Source organism: Seriola aureovittata, chromosome 1 (genome assembly GCF_021018895.1).
Source record: "Seriola aureovittata isolate HTS-2021-v1 ecotype China chromosome 1, ASM2101889v1, whole genome shotgun sequence".
Taxonomy (NCBI): domain Eukaryota; kingdom Metazoa; phylum Chordata; class Actinopteri; order Carangiformes; family Carangidae; genus Seriola; species Seriola aureovittata.
Genome location: NC_079364.1, coordinates 30,834,156 through 30,858,425, shown reverse-complemented (window position 1 = coordinate 30,858,425; position 24,270 = coordinate 30,834,156). Strand labels below are relative to the sequence as shown.

At 45.1% G+C, this 24,270-nt stretch overlaps 1 protein-coding gene across 2 annotated transcripts in view; it reads right to left on the bottom strand.

The window, feature by feature from the left end:
- The window catches only part of LOC130166724 (plakophilin-3-like), a 41,398-nt gene extending 17,158 nt beyond the window's left edge, over window positions 1-24,240 (bottom strand). The window contains exons 1-4 of one of the 2 annotated variants that reach the window (XM_056372456.1): window positions 23,820-24,240; window positions 5,193-5,275; window positions 963-1,579; window positions 583-706 (exon numbers count right to left, since the gene is read on the bottom strand). In XM_056372456.1, coding sequence (XP_056228431.1) covers window positions 583-706; window positions 963-1,579; window positions 5,193-5,275; window positions 23,820-24,099 — 1,104 coding nt within the window. In that variant the 5' untranslated portion in view covers window positions 24,100-24,240. The remainder of the gene's footprint in view (window positions 1-582; window positions 707-962; window positions 1,580-5,192; window positions 5,276-23,819) is intronic. The other variant, XM_056372465.1, reaches the window with a different exon arrangement.
- Window positions 24,241-24,270: the final 30 nt, after the last annotated feature.

Genomic DNA, 24,270 nt, shown 5'->3' with positions numbered 1-24,270 from the left:
AACATTTATCGACACCAAACTTGGCAAGACGTTCAAGAAGTTACCCACAACTGACTGACCTCATGGCGGTGCCACAATAACCATTTCTTCATTTTTGCAGATAGCGTTCAAACTAGACACGCTAGAAAGAAAATTATGTCTTCCCTGGATTCTATGGATAATTTTGCATCATTTCCGCCATTCTGAATTATGTCACACAAAAGAAATGACTTTTTATCTTAATACTGTGTGTCAATTTGACCTCAACTCGTAATAAAACTTTGTTTCACTCAACCAATGTTCAAAAGTCTATCACTCTACTTTATTCAGAATGTGTACAATCAAGTAACAAATCAATCTTTATAAACAACATGTCCTAACCTGAACTGATAGTCACTCCTCCCCTCTCTCTCCCTGACTCTGTTCACACACATCGTGACTCTTGTACTTAGTTGTTGTTGTTTAATCCATATATGTCAAAACAATGTGCTTGGACCCAGCTTACCAATGCTTGTGACAACACACATATGGACACATAAATGGACAATCAAATACATACACATAAAATACACCAAATATCAGGCATATAACCAAACATGTTACCTGGTTTTTGGCATCGTTGCTATGGTAACATTGGTGTTGTATGTATGCAGCCCCCAGAACTTGCAAGGCAGTGTCTGATTCAGAAAGATATCTGACAGCTGTAGCCATGTCCAGACCGTGCATCCTACACACACACACACACACACACACACACACACACACACACACACACAAACGCAAAGAGGTATATTACAGTAATCTGTTGATTATTCTTTCCATTCATTAATTAGTTATTTTGTCTATGAAATCAGAAAAAGTGAACAAGAAATAGTTAAATATAAAGATAAATCTGATCCAAGCCCCTGGTGGCCCAGATGTTTTAGCTAAATCTTACAGTAAACAGATGTTTCAAGGTTAATTAAAAAAATAACATGTCTTACTCTCCCAGTGGGTCATTGCTGTGTATCGATGCTCCATCCAAGACATCCACCCCTTTCCCAACACTCCTCACACTGCGGAGTGAGGCAGCCCGGTGGAGGGAGGCTTGGTACTGCCCCGCCCCCATTGCATGGTTGGCCCTGGACACATGCTGCTGCCACTGTGTCCCCCAGCCGTCCCCTGCCATGGGGACGCTCCTGCCCGTCCCCAGCCAGCCCTCCCTCTCAAAGGCAGAGCCCTGCTGCTGGTAGTGCTGCTGCCTGTTAGTGATGCGGCTAATGGTGCGGTGGGAGGGGCCTTTGTATGTGTACTGACACGGCAGCTCTTCCTGCCAGTGGCCTCTTTCCTGGGCCAGTATCCCACTAAGGCTGCGCCTAAGGGTGCCTGGGGGAGGCACATTGATTTGGTAGGAGGTATTCTCTGGAGCATCCAACACAGTGAGTGGAATCCCCTCCTGGTCACCTTGGCACAGTGACTTAGAGCGCCTGCTTCTGCTCTGTGACTGGTAGGTCTGGAAGTTGCTCTGTACCATGCTGGTTCCTTTGTGGTTCACCTTTGAACTTGTTTCCGCAGCAGAGCGAGAGGAGAAACCAGAGGAGTGGAGGGGCACCGTGGGAACCTGCAGGGTGGGGGGATATCAGAGGTTAGCAGACACACTGCAAAGATAAATACAATGTTTTCTGATTTTATAATATGAAAAGACAAAAAGTCAACTTCCTCATAGCTAAAAGTTGTTATACAGAAGCTCTTACACTACAGAGAGAAATATCGCCGGTGTCTTTAGCAGAAACAGTGTTTGAGTGAAACTGTCCTGTACAGTAAAAGACAGTGTAAGAGTTTCCACATCAGCAGCTCTTCCTTCTCTCATTTATTAAAGCCTGCTCACTGTAACCTGCAGGAAGCACACTGCAGCCTTTGCATTGTTGGACTGGCCGGTTAAGAGCAACAGGCAAATGTCCTGTTTATATTTTTCTTCAGTCTTTACATTGTTCTGAATTTGGTCGGCAGCGTGGGGCTTCCATTTTCCCTCTCGCTGACTCAGATACAATTAGACCAGAGAGGAAACATTATTCATACACAACACTGGCTCGACGCTGTGTGTGTGTGTGTGTGTGTGTGTGTGTGTGTGTAGTGTGCACACTTGGCACGCAGATCTCCAGTCAAGGAATAAACCACTGCCCTAGTCTTTTAGAGAAGAAATAATGTTTTAGATCACTAATTTAACCATTGTTAAACTGTACTTTAACTATAGTTTAAATATAATTCATATTTATTACAATGTTGGTCTTATTTACATACTTTTGTCTGAGTTTTGAGATCTTGGAACACACTTAAATCTGTCCAGCAAATAGACAAGAAACATAAAGAGTGTGACAAATTGTAAACAAGCCAACAGTCCATCCAGCTGATCTAAACCACTTCATTTTGAGGCGAAACTGAAAGTGACTGAACCTAACATGTTGCTAATAAAGAAACCTCTGCACAAACAATTCAGTGCAGTGTAACTCAAAATTTAAATGAGGAAGTGAGTCTGTAAACTGTTGGATGGTATTTACAAAAGCCAGATTTGTTTTTCTTTCCTCTTCCTACTAATATTTGCTATCCTGTGTGTTTGTCTGATGGCTAGTCAGACTTCCAGTTTGTGATGAAGCTGCACTTCCACATTTCTGCCAGAGCCAAACACTTGAGGGCACGGCCTCTGTACTTTTTCTTTGGGTGTTTTAGCAACCCGGAGGGAGTTTAGATTAAACATTTAACAAATGTCAAACGTGAACATGGTGGGTATTTCACTGGCTTATGTAATGGACTTGGGCTGGCCATCAATATTGGTGTCTAGACTATATGATACATAATTCTGGGTAATATAGAAATCTTTGGCCCTGTTCTTTCATTTAACAAATTATATGGAACTGCAGTAGTAGAGCTAATAAAACTTGATTTATTTATCCCTGTGGTGAATCAGCATTTGACGTTTCATTGATAAGGCTGCGACCTCTCCAAATGGCTCAACAGTGATATAGGACGTCCCAGGTACAGCCCCTCAGTTCTGTACCCTACTGTCTTCATCTCGCAGCCCAGCTGTTGTCTTTCCTTTTCATCCAAAGCCAATTGCTGCTTTTCTTTGTGGTTTTTGGTAAAGACTTGATTGCATGTTGGATGGAGCGCCCCCCTCACCTCCATCTTCTCCAACAGACTGTTCGTAGATGTAGCAACGAATGTCCTGCATCCTAGTTCTACAGGGACAATCTTGGTCTTCCAGTTCCATCTAGGCACCTTCAGTTGCCAGTTCAGACTATTTAGTCTTTGTACTCTCATAAGTTTCTTCAACACCATCTTCCCATGGTACTGTCTGTTCTACACTGTATGCCAGTTTGGCTGTTGTGGACCACAGGACCATGTCTGGTCAGTGTACTAGTCACAATGTCTGGGGGAAACACAAGCTGTTTTTCCAAGTCCATGTCCACTTTTCAATCCTGAGAAACCCGCAGAACGCCTGTATCCTTTGATGTTATATGGTTCTTTGGAGGTTGCTCTGCTCATACAAATAGTGTTATGGGCATTTCCTGCTGATGTCTGTGTTTGAAGTGGTTCACGTCTATGCCAGGAAACCAGCTGTCTGAAAACGTTGTAATGCTGCCAACTGTAACGCCTTTGTGTCAGGCTCATCCTCTGAAAATGTGCCTTAGTGATGCAGGTGCTTGACAAAGGGAGCAAGCAGGGTCTTCTCCTCAACACTGCATCAGGTTCTGGGGTTTGAGTAGGAGATCATAAGTGGCTCTGATGACAAAACTTAACCAAGGCCCAGATGTCATGCCAGCTGAGTTTCCTCTTTTCCTCTTTTATTTTGGTAAAATGTTTCACAATATTGTTGTGTACTGATAGCACCATGAGCGTTGGTGGTGCTACAGAGATGCCCTGGCCTACAAATCCTATTCTCCAGACGTAAAGGAACATGATTGTTTGGTAAAGAAGTCAATAAGAATCACATCAACATGTTTTGTTTTCAGTGAAAATGAAACGCTAAAACAACCATTCCAGCTGAAATCGCAATCACATATCGCAATCGCAATATCTGCCAAAATAATCGCAATGTGATTTTTTTTTTTTTTTGCATATCATGCAGCCCTTTTGAGATGAGACTGAGACCGGCTCTCCTCTGTTGGACTTGACCAACCACATCCATGAAGCGAAGGGAAGAAGGCATTTGAATTCTTCCACAACAATTGCAATTGGTAATTCCAATTTGATGTTTCCGTACAGTCTGACAGGACTTCAGCATCATCAAGTCCAAGCCACTGTTTCACTCCTGCTGATCCTTCCTTTTGGCTTTTCCACTTCGCCGACGGGGATTTCTGTCGGCAGCATGCCAAACTGGAAATACCACAGCTCAAGTTTTCCTGTCAGCAAGGTCTTGTTGAAATAACAGTCTAAAACTGTCTTTAGTCTTCATAATTGGGAATGAATTTACACAAACAGTTTACTAACTAAATAGAATTTGAATAATCCAAATAATTAAGCAGGAGACATTGGAGGGACTTCAACACATGACCCTAGCATTTCTAAAATCCTGGCTACGGACCAGGCTACGGCGCGGTAGGTTGAGCATTCGCCCCATATGTAGAGGCCACAGTCCTCGCTGCAGTCGGCCCCGGTTCGAATCCTGCATCAGACGGCCCTTTACTGCATGCCATTCCCCCTCTCTCTGCCTCCCCATTTCCTGTCTCTCTTTACTGTGCTATCTAATAAAGGCATAAAAAGCCCCAAAAAATATACTTAAAAAAAATCACAAAAATAAGTCAGAAAATGTAATGAACCAGAGTAATCATTGAACAATCATTGATCATTACTTTAGTCCATCACAGCCAAACTCCTACTGTTTAGTTGGTTATCACCTCAAAACCTGATTCTTGCTTCTGTTTGGACTGCAAGATTAAATTCCACAAAGAACACCATCCATCAAGCTTAGAGTTTTCTGGCTGGGAGACTACAGTGAGTCCTCACAGAGCCGCGTAGTGAAACTCAGTACACAGTATAAAATACCAAGACAAAGACTGTTCATGGACAATCTTTGAGTTGCTGGGTTTCCCCTGCTTCCTGTCTTTGTCCTGAGCTACGATAAACTTGTCCCATACCTTTATATGTATTTTGCACTGATCTGTGCTGGATGGGTATTCAATAATGTTTTCTCGCATGTATCATGGTGTAATACAGTACTGGCAGGTGGTACTCACAGCCATGACGCGGCTGGGTGTGTGTATCATGGATCTGGAACTGAAACCATGGCTGAAGGTCTTTCCTGCAGGAAGGCTGTAATCTGGACAAAAAGTAGAAAGATGAAATATTAGTGTTTTTGATCATTGTGCCAGATTGTCAAAAAAGATTTAATATTCGTGCTCAGAACGTCACATCATCTTATCCTGAGCTGCACTGATAGAAAAGAGACGTTACATAAACCGTCAAACTTTATCACCCATGAGAGGAAAAATAATTCAGGGTCAGTGAGTCTCCAGGTCCAAATTGTGTGTTTGGACTCCATTATACTTCCCAGTGAGTCTACTTATCATTATTATTATTATAAATATTATCGTTATTAAACTTGTAAAATTTCATTGCATTACTTGTTTTTTTTACATTACACAGCTTGGCTCTGTGAAGAGTGCCTTTAAACCTCTTCAAATCCTTCACACACACACACACACGTCACATCATTTGTATTTAACATCAGGAAAATTAGAAAAAAGGAATGTGACTTTAAGCAAACAGGTAGTCTACAATTTGGATGGGTTGACTGATCATCCAGCAGCAGCTTGCTTAGCTTCGGTGACTGCACAAAGCTCTCCAGAAGACCCGACCTCAGAAACGTGGTTATACTTCCTTCAACTGTTAAATCTAAATGTACCCATGGCTAATGTTACTAAGCCAGTATTTGCATTTTTCCTCTTTTGGTTGAGGCTGACCACTGCCCAAATCCAGCTGTGTAGAGACTTAACCAAGAAGACCCAAAGCTGTAATTGCTGCAAAATGGGCTTCTACAAGATAATTAATTAAGATACTGAATACAGAGAGACTCACCAATAGTTAAATCATGAAAGAAACCCAGAGTAGCTTAAGATGATGATGATGATGCACTCCTCTATATATAATTTTAAACTTTATATACTGCATATTTTGTTAACATTTGGCCATAAACACAGTGTAAACTATGGAGGCCCACAAGGCTCAGAGAACAAGGAAGGGAGCATTTCAACACCCAGTTTCTCTAGATTTAAGGGTAGATTTGATGTTATATTTTGTTTGGCATTGGACGTTTCACAGCCTTCAATGTGTAACATTGCATTTATTGTGCTCTTTACTAATCTGTGTGCATGGACTAGATAACCAAGAGTTCAGATTTACACGTGGCTGTTTTTTTGTCTCAGCGGACCAAAGGGCGGCTCCAGAGTAAACACACAGATTTGCTGCTGTCTGTCATTTCAGTGTCAGGAGATACTCTGAATGTTCTGACCTCTGACTACCGATCACAACCAGAGCTCCCTGAGGTCTGTTAGCATGAGCTGCTATAGCTGTTTACAAGTGATGTGTCCTCCCAAGATGCACTGACGTATGAGTGAAGCACAGCACTTCAAGCTCACCTGCAACAGATGAATGAAAAACGACATCTCTGTGGTTCAAACATAAAGAACTAAAGACTATAGACTGGTTCTAAAAACGGACACCTTCATAAGTCAGCTCTTTTCAATTACGTCCTTTTACACTAAATCTCACAAGAAAATAAAAAGACCCTCTGACAGATAATGAGTGTCTGCCCAAACCTCTGTTCTGTCCTCCATGATTATACCTCCACTGCGTTTTAAAGCAGCTGAATTCACAGTGTGGTTTTTCTATTTGACGCATATTTGTGCTTTTGTTTTCAGACAACAGGACATGGAAATAACCCAGTGGTTAAAGTCACATCCAAGCTGCTGCCGTGACAGTAATCAAATCATGAGGCTGTATAATCACGATCAAACATAGTCTGTCAAAATGAACAGATAAGCAATAGGTCGACAGCCGTACCGTATCATCCGCTACGTCGACGTTTAAAATGTGTTGCAGAGAAGGTTAAAGATGAGAGAAGGATGTTTGAGTGTCTTTAACCTTGATATATACTGGGTGCAGTAGGTGCAAAGGTATTTTGGGGCAGTTTTAAGAAGCATTTAATCTGACAGTTGCAGTGAAAGAGAGACAGGAAAGTTAGGGGGGGGTGACATGCAGCAAAGGGCCCGGGCTGGATTCAAACCCGTATACTAAGTGGTACAGACTCTATGCAGACTTTTAAATGTTTCAAGTATTTTGAGTTTTCCACTGCTTAGTGTTGCAAACCTTTTTTAAAAAGGCTTTGACATTGACCCCATCAACTAAAGAGACGTATAAGGATAGAGCCCTATGTAGAAATTAATCTGAGATCCCCGAGGGAGAGGCCTTAATACTGGTGGAGGTAGGGTGGTGGAGCGGCAAAGTTGCAAGCAGTATAGACTGCAGTGACAGCAGCGAGAGTGAACATTGCGAGGTGGTTTAAATATTCTTCAGCTAAGATCATCATTGGATAGGACAGAACCCACTGGAATCAGTGGATAATAATGGAGAGGTGGAGCGTCAGTGTGATGACGAGATAAGGCTCGCTCACAGTTGTCTTCCTGCTTGAACTTCACATGAATGAAAACTAAACTTACTACTGTAAGTCTGGCAAACCATGGCCTACACAAAGAAACCTGACTCTGCAGTGTGTGACTGTGGCTTTGGGAACAAAGCAGCATCTATTGTTATTTATTGTCACTGACCATGTGCAAACTTGCACTTTTTCATGTACATATCGTGTGTATTGTGTATATTGTATTTATTAGTGTATATCTGGTATATTTTTGTTGTATATTTCCATAGATGTTTTATTCTATAGATGTTTATTTTCTGCTGTGGTAAATGAATTTCCCAGTTGTGGGATAAATAAAGTTAATCTAATCTAATCTAATCTAATTGGTGACACCCTGCAGCTGAATGAAAGGCACTTGAATGGGTGTGTCCACTGTGGAATCTGAGCACGCCTTGTCAGGCCACTGGGCTTCAGCAGGGGGCGGCAATTCAGAGACGGGCTGGGGCTGAATAACATCATGTAAAGAGTCAGAGGGCAGAAGCACTGTGGTACAGATGAACTCATTCACTGCACAGGTGGAAATAATGTACACAGACATTAAGAACTGTGGCTGAAAAAACCTCATATAGATCACACACTGTAACCACATGTATGACCACTCAGACTGAAGAGCATGTTACACTGTAAAACCTCAAAACAGTGAGCTGCTGTGAATTGCACAGAGAGGGGGGGTCGTGGAGGGAGACCATCCAGTCCAGCAGCACAGAAGGAAGGGGGGAGGATATTGCACTGGGAGGGGCTGCATGCCTGAACATAAGAATCACCAGGTCAGAGGTCAGGGGGCGGTATGCTCATACATGACCACCACAATCAGGAGAACACACACAGTATATAACCAACAATATGTCAAATGTACCAGTGATCTCTCTTCACACAACAACAGAACCACACAGAAACCATTACATCTCTAATCAGCTGTAATAATCCAGATGTTTTCGCACAAGGTTTGCCACTTTATCAGATGTTTTGCTTTAATATTTAAAGAAATATAATATAAATCTGATTTATATCTCATTCAATAGTGGGAGTTGGTTTGAAGTCTGTCCACACTGTCACTGTTGGTGAAGGAAAAAATGAAGAACACCTACATTTGTCTGCATGGTCAACATTGTAAAAGTGCAACAGCTGTCTCCACTGCCACTTGAGATGATGGACAAACCCAGGACAGGTACAAGGATCCAAAGCTGCTTATCTAACCTCCCACTCAAGTCAGAGCAGGAACGGCTGTGGACCATGTAGTCATTTTGGACATAGGCTGTATATGTAGCATTTCTTGTAACCCAGTATGAAAAACTCAGAACAACAATTCAAAGCATCAACTCCAGGTGTTCTATGTGGTTTTCATGCGTGCAGACATTTGGGGGTAGAACCCAGGATTTACTGTCCATCTATTTATAAAATAAATGGGTATCTACTTCTGAACCCGACAGAAAAATTGGGGGAAATGATTGTTCTGATTGTATTTAACAACCATTTTAAGACTCATGGATTATGCTGCAAATCTTTTAAGGCACCTTGTGTTTGTAAGTAAAAGTCTAATCATTTGTGCTCTGTTAGATGCCAGAGATGTTAGAGCGCTTCTAAGGTCTGGAAGGGTTGAAAGTTTTCTTGCTGAATAATCAGTTTAAAAAAAGAAAACTGCTAAAAAAAACATGGTTCTTTGGTAACAAGTCAGTAACAGCTGAAAAAGAGAAGTAAGAAATATCCATGACTAAGTATAAAAGACTGATTCATGAGCAGTGGAGGGGAGAGGTTAGAGATTACATTTTGTAGAACTGAGCCAATTTTTAACCGTTAATCATTTTTGTGTGGAGGTGAGTGAAGAGTCAAGGTCTGAACTTCTCTATCTTCTCTCTCTCTTTCTCAAGTTTATATCAGTTTTCACATGAACAGCAAAGTGCAACACAATGAATGCCTTGAGGAGAGGCTGTGCACCATTAACCCCATAGTCAAACAATACTGTGTCTCCTCTCTCTCTCTCTGACAGAACTGAAACTAGATCTGACAGGCATCACCTGTCCCGTTATGTGTAATGGGTGAGGTTTGGACCCAAAAGCAGCACCGACTAGGACCGATGATTGGTAATGACTTTTATTGTTATTAGATGCAGGTAAGTAAACACAGTTCAATTCAAAAGGCGAATGGCAGTCTTTGAGGGGCTTGGGGAAAATCCGAGGGCCCAGAATAAAGCTGTGGATGAGGCAGCCGTACCTGGCAGAGGGTAGGTCGGAACCAGGCAGAGGACCGAAAAACCAGCAGGTGAGTAACCCAGGAACACTCACGATGGTCGAGATGAGGACTCTGTCCCAGCGATGATCAATGGGGAAACGAGGAGAACTCACACGCTGCAGCAGTGGAGGTGGAGGACTCAGAGCAGCCCCGAGAACAGGCAGACGAAGACCAGGAAGAGGCAAGGCAGAATCGTGGTCAAAAACAGAAGGGCTGAAGTAATTACCAGGGCAGAGACGAGGCGGGTAGGTCGGGAGCAGGCAGGGTCGGAACCGGGAGATCAGATGAAGAGTAAACGCTGGAAAGTCTTTCATGGGAACAAAGAACAATCTGGCAGTGAGTGTGGAGGAGAGTGGAGCTTTTAACCAGGCTTGATTGCTGAAGAGCTGCAGCTGAGTGAACAGGTGAATGAAGTGACTGACGAGGTGGGTGTGGCTGGCAGATGGGGTGAGCAAGGGAGTGATGAGTGGAAAACAACTGAAGGCAGGTATGTATGGAGAACAAACCATGACAGAACCCCCCCCTCAAGGGACGGCTCCCGACGTCCCAAAAACGCACCAAGCCGGGTGGGAGGAGGGGGCCAGGAGGAGGGACTAAAACTCCTCGGAGCCAGACCAGTCCATCACAGCAGCCGGGTGGGCGGAGGGGGTCTGGAGGAGGGCACCCTCGTTATCCGAGGATGAGTCCTCCTCGGAGGAAGAGACCCCCTCTCCCTCCAAGTCAACAGGCATGGGAGGGACGGATGGCCCCCGATGTGTAGCCCCAGCGGAGGAGGTCGACCTGGAGGGTTGTTCAGGGTGTTGCCGATGAAAATCGGTGATGAGGCGAGGGTCAAGAATGTGACCAGCAGGGACCCACGACCTCTCCTCTGGACCATAGCCATCCCAGTCGACCAGGTATTGAAGCCCACGACCACGACGGCGGGAGCGCAGCAGGCGACGAACAGCGTAGGCCGGACCCCCATCGATAAGGCGAGGAGGCGGTGGAGGAGGAGTGGGGGGCACCAGCGGGCTCTCCAAAACAGGCTTGACGCGAGAGACATGGAAGGTGGGGTGGATGCGCATGGACCGGGGGAGCTGAAGCCTCACTGCCGCCGGGTTGATGACCTTCAGTATGGGAAAAGGACCGATGAATCTTGGAGCCAACTTCCTGGATTCCACCCGGAGAGGGAGGTCCCGGGTGGAGAGCCAAACCTTTTGGCCCACTTGGTAAGTCGGAGCTTGAGTGCGACGCCGGTTGGCCGATGAGGAGTAGCGATCAGAGGCTCGGAGAAGGGCTGCTCGAGCTTGGATCCAGGTGCGGCGACAACGACGGATGAAGGCCTGGACAGAGGGGCAGGTGGCCTCTCCCTCAAGGGCCGGGAAGAGTGGAGGTTGATACCCGTAACAGCATTGAAAGGGGGAGAGGCCAGTGGCCGAGCTGGTGAGGGAGTTGTGGGCGTATTCGACCCACAGGAGCTGCTGGGACCAAGAGGAGGGGTTCCGTGACACCATACAACGTAGTGTTGTCTCCATCTCTTGGTTCATGCGTTCTGCTTGGCCATTGGATTGGGGGTGGAAACCGGAGGACAAACTAACGGAGGCCCCAAGCTGAGCGCAGAACTCCCGCCAGAAGATGGAGGTGAACTGCGGGCCCCGGTCTGAGACCACATCAGTGGGAAGGCCATGGAGGCGGAAGATATGGAGCAGGACCAGCTGAGCAGTCTCTTTGGCAGAGGGGATCTTGGAGAGAGGAATGAAATGTGCCATCTTGCTAAACCGGTCAACCACTGTGAGAATGACTGTGTTCCCACCAGAAGAGGGAAGACCAGTGACGAAGTCCAAGGAGATGTGGGACCATGGGCGCCGAGGCACCGGAAGGGGATGCAAAAACCCAGCAGGGGACTGATGAGAAGGCTTGTGTTGACTGCAGACAGGACAGGCATTGATGTACTCACGAGTGTCCTCTTCCAGCGTGGCCCACCAGAAGCGCTGCTTTAATACATCACAAGTCCTCCGTATTCCAGGATGACAGGTAAGTCTGGAGGAGTGAGCCCACTGGAGTACGTCAGACCTCAGAGCCGAAGGAACAAAGAGACGGTTAGGGGGACAGGCGCTAGGACCTGGTTGATTCTCCATAGCAGCTTTCACCCTCTCCTCCACCTCCCAGGTCAGGGAAGCAATAACACAGGGATACGGGAGGATGGAGTCGGCCTCTTCCCTTGCCTCCCCCTCCCCCTTGAATTGTCGCGACAAGGCATCTGGCTTGATGTTGCGGGATCCAGGTCGATAGGAGAGGGAGAAGTTGAATCGTGTGAAGAAGAGGGACCAGCGGGCTTGGCGGGAGTTCAGTCTCTTGGCAGTCCGGATGTATTCTAGGTTCTTATGATCAGTCCAAACCAGGAATGGCAGTCTGGTCCCCTCCAGCCAATGGCGCCACACCTCTAGGGCCAGCTTGACGGCTAACAGCTCCCGGTTGCCGATGTCATAGTTCCTCTCAGCAGGGGACAGTCGACGAGAGAAGAAGGCACAGGGATGGAGCTTTTGATCTGACGCAGCCCGCTGAGACAGGACGGCTCCCACGCCAACATCGGAGGCATCAACCTCCACAACGAACTGGCGGTCTGGGTCGGGAACCTGAAGGATGGGCGCTGATGTAAAACACGCCTTGAGAGTCTGGAAGGCCTCATCAGCCGCAGAGGTCCAGTGGAAAGGCACCTTGGTGGATGTGAGAGCTGTGAGGGGGGCGGCGACAGTGCTGTAGTTGCGGATGAATCTGCGGTAAAAGTTGGCGAACCCCAGGAAACGTTGCAGGTGCTTGCGGGAGTCAGGGATGGGCCAGGACGTGACTGCTGAGACCTTGGACGGGTCCATCTGCAGACTACCTGGAGCCACAATGTAGCCCAAGAAGGAGACAGAAGAGGCATGAAACTCACACTTCTCGGCTTTGACGAAGAGAGAGTTCTCGAGGAGGCGCTTGAGAACTGCCTGAACATGACTGACGTGCTCCTCCGGGTCTTGGAGAAGATCAGGATGTCATCCAAGTACACGAACACAAAGCGGTTGAGCATGTCTCGGAGCACGTCATTAACCAGGGCCTGGAAGACAGCGGGGGCGTTGGTGAGACCGAAGGGCATCACCAGGTATTCGTAGTGACCGGAGGGGGTGTTGAAGGCAGTCTTCCACTCATCACCCTCCCGGATGCGGACTAGATGGTAGGCGTTGCGAAGATCTAACTTTGTGAATATGGTGGCCCCCTGGAGAAGCTCAAACGCTGAGGAGATGAGAGGGAGTGGATAGCGATTCTTGATGGTGATGTCGTTGAGGCCCCGATAATCGATGCATGGCCTCAGTGTCTTGTCTTTCTTTTCGACAAAGAAGAACCCTGCCCCCGCCGGAGAAGAAGAGGGTCGGATGATTCCTGCTGCCAGAGAGTCATTGATGTAGGCTTCCATAGCCTCTCTTTCTGGGCCAGACAAAGAGTAGAGACGGCCCTTGGGTGGAGTGGTGCCGGGCTGCAGGTCAATGGCGCAGTCATATGGGCGATGAGGAGGCAGGGATGTGGCCTTGGCCTTGCTGAACACCTCTCGAAAGTCATGGTATTCGGGGGGAACCCCGGACAAGGTAGGCATGACGCTGGAACAGGCTGAGTGCTGGGGAACGCTGGCGTGTCTCAGACAGATCTGGTGGCAGGAAGGGCTCCACCCCAGGATGGTCCCTGCAGCCCAGTCAATGTGGGGGTTATGACGGAGGAGCCAGGGATACCCCAGAATCAGAGGGATGCAAGGGGATGGTAGGACATGAAATTGGACAGTCTCATGGTGGTTACCTGAAAGTAACATGGGTACCGGGATGGTCTGATGAGAGACAGTTCCCAGGAGGTGTCCATCGAGGGCCCTGGCAGGGATCGGATGAGGCAGGGGAATGCGGTCTATCCCCAACTGCAGTGCTAGATCCTCATCAATGATGTTGGCGTCGGCCCCGGAGTCGATGAATGTAGCTAAGGCATGGGAACCGTCCGGGAGGAGGAGCCTGGCGTGAAACACAGGTCTTTGATTGGGGAAGGCTTTGGGTGAAGCTTGGCTCAACAGTATATCCCCGCCTACTGATGAGCCCTGGCTTTTGCTGGACAGCGAGAGACGAAATGGCCGGCCTGACCACAGTATAAACACAGATTGGCCTGACGACGTCGCTCCTTCTCCTTTGGGGAGAGACTGGTGCGACCCAGTTGCATTGGCTCGGACGCCTCTGCCGGGGGGCGGAAAAGGAGGCGGCACCAGGATCTGAGGCGGTCTCCCGAAGTCGTGAGGGAGGGTTCCCACTGGCTGTTCCCCGTCTCCTCTCACGGCGTCGGGCCTGAATACGGAGGTCCACTCGGATGGCCAGCTCGATCATCCCGTCCAGAGTTGATGGGAGGTCGTGAGACACCAATTCATCCTTGATGTAGTCGGCCAGACTGTGGAGGAAGAAGTCACGGAGGGCCGACTCATTCCAGCTGCTCTGGCGGGCTCGAGTGCGGAAGTCAATCGAGAAGTCAGCCACCGTCTGATTCCCCTGTCGAAGACTCAGCAGGTCACGAGCTGCGTCCGACCCAGAAACTCCCATTCCAAAAACCTTGCGGAGCTCCTCTGAGAATGCCTGGAAGGAGGCGCAAGCAGGAGTCTGCTTCTCCCACTCCGCAGTTCCCCAGAGACGGGCGCGGCCCGTGAGGTGGTTGATGGTGAAGGCCACCCGGGCTGCCTCAGTGGAAAACGTGAGGGGCTGGAGTGCAAACAAAATGGAACAGTTCGTGATGAACGGGTTGCAGCCGTCAGGATCCCCAGCGTAACGCTCGGGTGCGCCGACCCGAGGTTCGGTGATGGCTCCAGAAGGAGGCGGCGGTGGTGGTGGTGGTGTTGGGGGTTCAGGAGACCTCGACGTAGCAACTGCCTGAGCAAGGGTGGATGACAGCTGCTGGATCTGGGTGAGGGCGGCCGCCATCATACTTTCATGCCGCTGGAGAACGTCCTCTATTCTCTCAAAGCGGTTCTGTGGAGACGGGGGGCGCGCTGGGTCCATGACTGGCCAGATTGTACTGTAATGGGTGAGGTTTGGACCCAAAAGCAGCACCGACTAGGACCGATGATTGGTAATGACTTTTATTGTTATTAGATGCAGGTAAGTAAACACAGTTCAATTCAAAAGGCGAATGGCAGTCTTTGAGGGGCTTGGGGAAAATCCGAGGGCCCAGAATAAAGCTGTGGATGAGGCAGCCGTACCTGGCAGAGGGTAGGTCGGAACCAGGCAGAGGACCGAAAAACCAGCAGGTGAGTAACCCAGGAACACTCACGATGGTCGAGATGAGGACTCTGTCCCAGCGATGATCAATGGGGAAACGAGGAGAACTCACACGCTGCAGCAGTGGAGGTGGAGGACTCAGAGCAGCCCCGAGAACAGGCAGACGAAGACCAGGAAGAGGCAAGGCAGAATCGTGGTCAAAAACAGAAGGGCTGAAGTAATTACCAGGGCAGAGACGAGGCGGGTAGGTCGGGAGCAGGCAGGGTCGGAACCGGGAGATCAGATGAAGAGTAAACGCTGGAAAGTCTTTCATGGGAACAAAGAACAATCTGGCAGTGAGTGTGGAGGAGAGTGGAGCTTTTAACCAGGCTTGATTGCTGAAGAGCTGCAGCTGAGTGAACAGGTGAATGAAGTGACTGACGAGGTGGGTGTGGCTGGCAGATGGGGTGAGCAAGGGAGTGATGAGTGGAAAACAACTGAAGGCAGGTATGTATGGAGAACAAACCATGACAGTTATGTATGTTTCTGAATACTATTTGATAACTACGGTGGCCCTGAGAGCTCAACTCACTGCAACTTCAGAAAACACATGCAAACAGAAAAAACACAAACTTTAGAAAACATCTTCTCAATTTGACAACTTATGTGCTGCAAATACTCACAACACAATGGAAGTGTTTCTGCACTTGCATGGATGTATCATAACACAGCTGGGTTCATCAGTTTTTTGTGTCCCATGGAGACACTTCTGTTGTGTTGCGTACTTGCAGCACGTGTTGTCGAGTAGATGAAGATTTTCTGAAGTTGTTTGGGGTTTTGTCTATTTCCATGTGTTTTTTTAAGTTGCAGTGTTTTGATCTCTCAGGGCCACCGTAGGTTACTGATAAAGTATTCAACTCTCTCAGCACAATGTAACCTAAAATATAAATCAGACTCTTGGAGACATTGTAAGTCGTATCTTGGGGGGTTAGAAACTTGCATAACAAAGAACCCATTCATGTACCACAAGAATTTCAGAATAAGGGAGTGGTATTATCTGAAGTTGAAGTATGTTTTTAAACAACTTCTCTGTCAAAGCTTTATGACTGTGATTAAGCTCATCTTGACACAGTTTTTCTTCTTTGACTTCTGCAAAACAAGAAGCCTTTCACTGATTTATGACCACAGCTCCTCTCACTGTTCTCCATAATGAGGATGTGGTATGCAGCCAAGCCTTTCTCTCTACTTTCTATCATTGCCATGAACCCATCTTCTGCTAAAGCTCCAGTGTTTGTCCCATTATATGCACAAAAACAACCTTTTATCCAACAGCGTGGAAAACACCCGTCCTAACTCCAGACCCAGCTACCAGAGTGTAACATTCAACCCTCTGCACGTTAATTACACAACACAATGCAAAAGTTTGGTATGAAAAAAAAACCACAACGTCCTAAAGGTTTGCACAAAAAGAAGGTTATATCAGGTCAGTTTGATTTATATAGCGCCATATCATAGCAGAGTTTATCTAGAGTGGGTCTAGACCATTCCTTTTATAATATCATATGACATGAAAATAGACAGTTATGTAGCTGGGAACTTAAGTGGCAACTTTCAAACAACAAAATCCACCTTCCAGCTCCACTACATCTCACTAATTATGTTCTGTTTGTTAAATCCAAACAGAAAATGACAGGGTGTTGTGAACCAGACTCCTTTGACTCCTTATTCTGTTACCATGACGATACCAGGAGACCAGTGGAGACTTCTTTTGTACAGACCCAGGCTAGTTTTCCCCCTGTCTTAGTGCTAAGTTAATCAGCTGCTGGCTGTAGCTTTATAATCAGCATGCAGACATGAGTGTGTTAAAAACCTTCTCATCTAACTCTCTGAAAGAAAGTGAATAAACTTTTTGTCCAAAATGACAAACTGTTGCTTTAATATTCTGACCTGAGCTGTTGGAGAAAGCTCATACACGTCGCTAACAAAACAAAGGGGACAGGATTGTGTGTAGAACTGACTCCTGCTGTTATGTTGGACTGAAACTTTGCTATTGTCCTTGTTGGTTTGATTGTGGTTGCATTCCTTTCTCGTGTCCTTGTGCCCTTTGTCTCTTATCTCAACTACAAACTGAGCTGTTTTATCCACAGCAGTTGTGGATAAAATGGATCAAAAGTGAAATTAAAAAAAACTCTTCTGAGATGTTTTTCATAATCAATATATGCAGCATGGTCTGTTTTAGGTCTCAGGACGAACAAATCTACAAATCTGACAGGCCTGAGATGCTGAGCTGATTAAAAAATAATCTTTTCTAAAGAGTCAAATACATTCAGATTGAAAAACAGCCACATTTAGGCCTCAAATCTTAAGGCCAAATATCAGTCACAACAGGCTTGAACCTGAAGTACAGTCCAGTCTAAAATAGTCTCTGATAACATGTTGTGAAGAGGAGATTGGAAAGGAATGTTCCCCACACAGGGTGGTCAATGAGCTCAGGGCGTGTTGAATCAGACATCAGCCCACTTACATTTGTCCTTCAACATGCACCCCCCCCCCCACCCCCCCTTTCATTCAAACCCGTCCACACAAGCTTGTGTAACGTTTGCAGTATTTCACTCCACTCACCCTCTCCATCTGTTTCCTTTGCTTTTTATTTTAATTGTGGAGGGAGTGTATCCAGATCACACTGACCACAGATTATAGTGTGAGCTTCATCCTATTCTGACAATCCTCTTTCACATGTCACACAGAACAAATTCCAGACAGGTAAAGCACTGACTGACTTATTTAGGCTTTCTAAAATTGAGACACGTCAAATATCCAAACCTAACCTCAGTGGTTTCAGTGGTTCCCCATGTATCACTATCTTTACATGACTTTACAACAACTTCACAGTTGCTCTGCTGCTGTGTTTAAAAGACTTTCAATCACATTTTGTGCGAGGAAATGAAAACTATAATAATATAATAACACTACAGTTATTGAGAGCTCCCCACTGGCTCAACTGGTAGAGTGCATTACATTTAAGCTCAGTCTTTATCTCAGCAGCCTGGGTTCAAATCTGCCTCAGGCCCTTTGCTGCATGTCCTCTCTCTCTCTCTCTCCCTCTCTCTCTCTCTCTTCCCTAACCTTCGGGTCTCTCTCTCGCTGTCAGAAAATGGCCAGAAAAAATACTAGTTATTTTTCAATGTTTCAAAACAGGATAACAGTTTTTGGACATATTTTGAGGAAACAGCTTCTTAGCCTCAAACCTCTGGCTGGACATTTCCCATTGGCAGATGGTGTCAACTTCCATGAAGCATGTTAACTGGAAAACATCACACTATCATCAACCATTTGCATTTTAAGATGTCTGTCACTTTACAAGATTAAACATTTGGATGGACTCATTGTCCTTTTAAGTTTGTATTCCTTCCTTCTAAAAGTAGAAGCTATTTAGCTTAGCTTGTTAATGTTAGCACTGATTCCCACTCGATTTTATCTTTCGTTGTCATTTTGGAATCTGCAGAGTGGTGTTGTTGATCTCCTGCACACTGAGCAATGCTGTGGTTGCTGTGTTAGCCAGCTAACATCATACACAGATGTTGATTAATGTACTTTGTCTTTATGAATAAATAAATTAAATATTATGCAAAGGATGGAGTGTAGTTGTCTTTCTTTTATCAACTTTCAAAACACATCATCATAATCATCATTTCCTTGGAGACCAATTCTTCTGTCGTTGTTAATAGTCTGTAGCTGAACAGTGTAGGCTGGTAAATAGTGCAGTGTTAGCCATTAGAAAACCCACCAGTAAGAAGGCAACGTGTACAGTAAGCAAAGCTTTCATTCTGAAGGGTGGCTCTAGTTTTGTGACAACTAGTGTAGGAATTGTTATGTGAGAAAAAAAGAAAGATTATATGGCATTCATGTTAAACCTGAGCCATACCATACAACAATAACAGCAATCGCATCACATCCACAGGGCTAGTAGTATGCAGTTAAAATAAGTATTTAATGCAGTGGTATCGGAATCCGTACTCGGTATCAGCTGTTACACAGGTTCAGGTATCAGGATCAGTATAATGAATGAAAAGATGATATAGGAACATCTCTATTATTTAACAAAAGGAGATTCAGTTGAATGAAAAGTGATTCATGATGACCTGGGGATATGCAGTTGGTCATAATACTAATTAGAGCAGATCTCACACAAGCTTACATGCAGCTTTCATGCAACATCCTGACTCCGTCATGGGTCAAACTGAGGCCTGCTGTCTTATCAGACAGAGGCAGGGGTAGCGGTAGTAAGGGGGAGGGATTGCTCCTTCCTCTCCCGTACTTTCCTCTTAGACAGACGATCCAGCCTGTTATCCGGTCTGCACTGAGACAGATGTGCATCATCTGAACTCTGCAGGACAACTGGCCACTTACATAAATCTGCCTATGTGAACACAGAGACCAGGGGGTGTTCTTTGATCTGTGTACTGAAGTGTCACTTTAATACGTTTTGGGTCATAATGGGAAAGCAATTCTTGTGCAACATGTGAATATTTATTAAACAAAACCATCCCATGACTGGAACCCCTGCCGTCATCATTATATTTTCCATAGTCAGGAAAAAAAACAGGAAACACATTTCCAGGTAGTCATAGCGCACAAATAGTGTGTGTATAAGATGAACAATACACAAGCACAAATCAATATTCTGAATTAATGTTTATATGCACTTCTAAATATAATTTTTCATTTGTTTTCATTTATAAATTTTTCATCTCCTATCAAGAACTGTTATGGTTATAATCAATGGCTTCATAAAGCCAGCTGACGTTTTAATCATGTAGGAATAAACTGATGAACATTCATGAGAAATTACTTAATGGTTTGGCCATGAGTCCTGTGATGTGTCAGTCCTCAGAGCAGTCTTGGGATGAACTGGACCCCGATAACAAGCACACGCCCCTGGTGCAGTTTAGCTTTAACACAGGGATGCTACAGCTCTGTTCCTGTGTTCCTGCCATGTGTTTCATCTATTATCAGAGCTAAAGTTAGCCCACAACACAATGCAGGAGAGTCTGTTTAGCTGATCACTGAGTCAAGTGACCGTAAGAGCGAGATTTTCTAAAAGTAAAAAAAAAGTAATGATGAAGTGGAATTTCCCAAATTCCACATGAGTTTCCTGCATAAATCCTGTGTAACAGATTTCCCACATCTGTAACATCTGTTGTTGTTTTATGCTGAGAGGATTGATCTTGACTGTATGAATAATAGTGTTGTAGTGGTATGTGTGTTCACTCCACACACATTGGTACCTGACACTGAATTATGTATATCATTTTCTTTTGCTCAGTGCATCCTATGGACAAAATAATTACTGATAAATGAGCTTAATCCTGTCCGGTTAGGTTTACATCTGTGCAGAAACATTACATTTCCCATGCTGCAACTGGATAGCGTCTTTCATTACACCCTCCATGCTTCCTAAATGCCCACTTCTGTCACACTTTATTTTACCTCCAGTTGAGACACATGTTTTCTGTTAAAAATTTTCAAGCCCAGGCAGAGATGACCCCTGATGACATCATCAGGGCTGTTTGTTTAAACCCTGGTAAACTGAAGAGTCGGAGTGTTTTTGTTTGGAGCATTACTGATGTAGAGTTTTGCTTACTTTCTTCTTTATTGGCCATATGTACACATTTCAGTGGATTATCTTTTAAGAACCCTGTTTCTTTTTCTGAAGGAAATGAAGCAAAATTTTATTTTCTGCATTTCCTACCACAGTGTAACCGATCCACGACCCCAAAACCCCATGTCCCACCACCCCCCCTGGATAGATAACAATAGGAATTTCTCCTGAATTTATTTTTAAGCGACTGACATGAGTAACAGGAATTGCTTAAAGGGTTTCAGATGTTTTTTTTTCAGCCAAGTCCCTTCTGCTGGTATGAGTTCTCCCTCTGGATCAAAACCTAAAGCCTCTCTGTGGTGTACAGTTACATCAGGAAAGTGGAGCAAGACTGCAACAAAGAGTGATGTGGTCATCACTCAGAATACTGTTTTCAGAAAAGGAAAAATGCCCTTTACACCTTAAAAATGATACCTACTGTTCCATCTTTAACTAGGACAAAAGTCATAATAAACTGTGTGACAGTTTAATGTTTACTGAGCTGCTTGGTGAATGAATGTCAAACTTACAAGCAGACCCCAGAGAAAAGATGTTGAGTCATGTTTCATTACATCTTTATGAACAATGAGGCGTTCATGGTACAGTGATTACACCATAGACTGCGTAAGAATATAAACATGAAAATAATATTATGATAAAAACAACAACTCCTTCAACCTGGACAACACATAAGTAGTTTTTTCAACCTCCTGATACAACCCATAGGAGTCTACCAGACCTTGGTTGTCATGGTTACAATAATAAACACGCAGACCGTACCAGCAGTGGCGTACATACCTTCGTCACCATGGTTACTATGATAATGGTCATGGCTTGGTTAAGTTCAGGAAAAGATCATGATTTGGGTTAAAGTAAGTACCTCCTCAACACTAGACGATTGTTAAACTAATATTTCACATGGAAATCAAACACGGCGCTCCTGTGTCATATTCCTTTACTCCTTTTGTTGATTCATTAATCCACATCAACCTTCTCCTGACATGGACTTTGTCTCTCTTTATACAACATCACCGCGCTTTTCCCTTTGCTCCTGTCATAATTACTACGACCATTAGATGTCGCCTAGCAACAAAACGTAACTATGGATCGTAATAACCTGCTGCACAAACGACCTATGGGCTCATTTTTTACAGGAAGACTGTCTTGATAAACACTACAATGTACAACACTGTACACCCTCAGCACAGAGACCTGTCACAGTCCCTGTAGAATAAAACTACGACACAAAATATTATACAAGCATCTACCTGTTACCATGACACTATTATAATCTCTGGTTCTGTTGGAATATAGCAGGAACAAAAGCCAGAACTGCAGAATATGAAACAATTTTACCAAGTATGACAAGGTTACCATAAACTTAGGTGTCTGTTATGCAACAAATGCACTATGGGGATATTAGGTTCTGGTGAAGTCATAGGAGGAAGAACAATGGTTCAGCTCACCCACAAGTCAGTCTGTACTCGTGCTAAACAACTGACAGAAAAGTCTGATGATGAACTGTTTAGGTTTTTTTTTATATTCACAGGTTTCAGTCTTTTAAATATGAAGAATTGTTGAGAGTTTTGTGCAGTTCATTAGATGTTTTGCAGATTAAATGACTGCTCTGTACCTTGGTCTTTATCGCTGGAAAACAAATGCCACTCCAAAGTTGCACTAATCAATATTTTATACTGACAACAGACTACAAACAAACAGCGACTGTGTAACGTCAAAGAATAGCTTCGTAGTGATGAACCCACCAAGAGCTGTAACCCAAAACTCCACAAAACCTTTTAGCATTTGTCATCTCATTGTTTTGGTTCTACAGAGCACAACGTTACTCTCTTTAACCTCATTTCCTGCAGCAGCAGTCAGCTTTCAGCACAAAAGCCCCTGATAAACCTACTGTACACTGCCTGTCCAGCACAGGGCTGCAGACAGACAAGGTTTCCCACAAGCTGGTGAACAGGCTGAAGCATTTAACACCATAAGGGTCAGATACTGACCTCAGGAGTTGGTATGAGCTACAACAGAGATAAAGGAGACTGGATTTTAGACTTAGATTCAACATGCTCACGTTGCTCTGTATCAGCTGGATGTTTAAATGGGCGACTGCTGGCTAACGCTTTGACCACAACAACTTTATAACATATAATATGTCCCTGTTGTGTTTACAACTTGTTTCATCGTGCCAAAAAAAATAAGCAAAGCAGCTTCAAGCCTTCATTCCAGTGGTGAGGCTTATTGATTCACTCTTTACACAGTCTAACTTGTGGTCGATCAGTTTCAGAGGGGTTCAGCTAACCTTTGCAAGACAGTGAGAGTGAAATTAGGACACCAAGTGTAAGCCTACATTGTTGAACCAGTTAAGAGTGCGATCTATAGGCGGTGGCCATAAATAAACTACAGAACTGACTCACATTCCACGTTCAAGTACACCCCTTAACCCAGTCTTTACTTTCTTTTTTAATTTTCTGCACCATTAACTTTGCCCTTTAATTACTTATTAGAATTTTATTTTCTCACCAGTGACCCTGTCTGTTGTTGCCTAATATTCATTTAGTGGTCTGACAGCAGCTGCTTTAGTTTATCAAAACAACATGCATGTTGTGTCAGAGAGGTGTTATACAGCTTTATGATGATGGCTGCAGTTTGTGATGCTGTTAAACTGTACTCTATTATTTTCTCCATCCCATTTATATCAATGAAGGCAGCGGTTCTCAAACTTCTTCACGTCAAGGACCCCAAAAGTGAAACAAACTAGACCACAGACCCCCTTTTTGATATGGTCTCATTCCACGGACCCAGCTCTGATAAGTTTTGCTTTCAGATGTTTTAGAAAGTGTTTGAAACCCATGACTATGTCATGATTGGAATTTTAATGCAAATAAATTATTCCACTCTATCTCCACTATTTTCGCTGGGATCCCCCAGGGACCGCATCAAGGACCCCTCGGGCTGCCTGGACCGCAGGTTTTTTTTTGTTGTTTTTTTTTTTGAATAGAGGTTAACATATGTTCCATGTAAACTGTAACAGTAATAACAGTTTAATAACTATCACCTGCTAATGTCTTGGACAAAGCACCGGGGGCGAATTTGAAGCCAACCATCTCAACGGGATGTGGCTCACCTGTTGATCCGACCAGCGAGTCGTCCAGTCTGGGCAGGGAGGATGACTTCTTCTCAGCCAGCCGCATCCGGACCTGCTCCTGGACTCTCCTGGCTTTAGCGACGGGGTCCGGACACGGGCCGCCCGAGGGAACCACATAAGCGGTGCAGGAAGAGTTGGGCTGCAGGGCGGATAGAAAACAGCCCTCCGCCACCGCCACCGCCACACTCATACTCGCAGCGGGAAACAAAGTATTTCACCCAGGTGAAGAGAAAAGAAAAAAGTGTTTGAAGTTGTAGGTCCGACAGCGGGGCGCGGCTCGTCCGACTGCAGGCAGGGATACTTGGTCTTCTTCGTGTCCTCTATGAAATGGCAGCAGCACTGAGTGTAGGCGGGACCTACA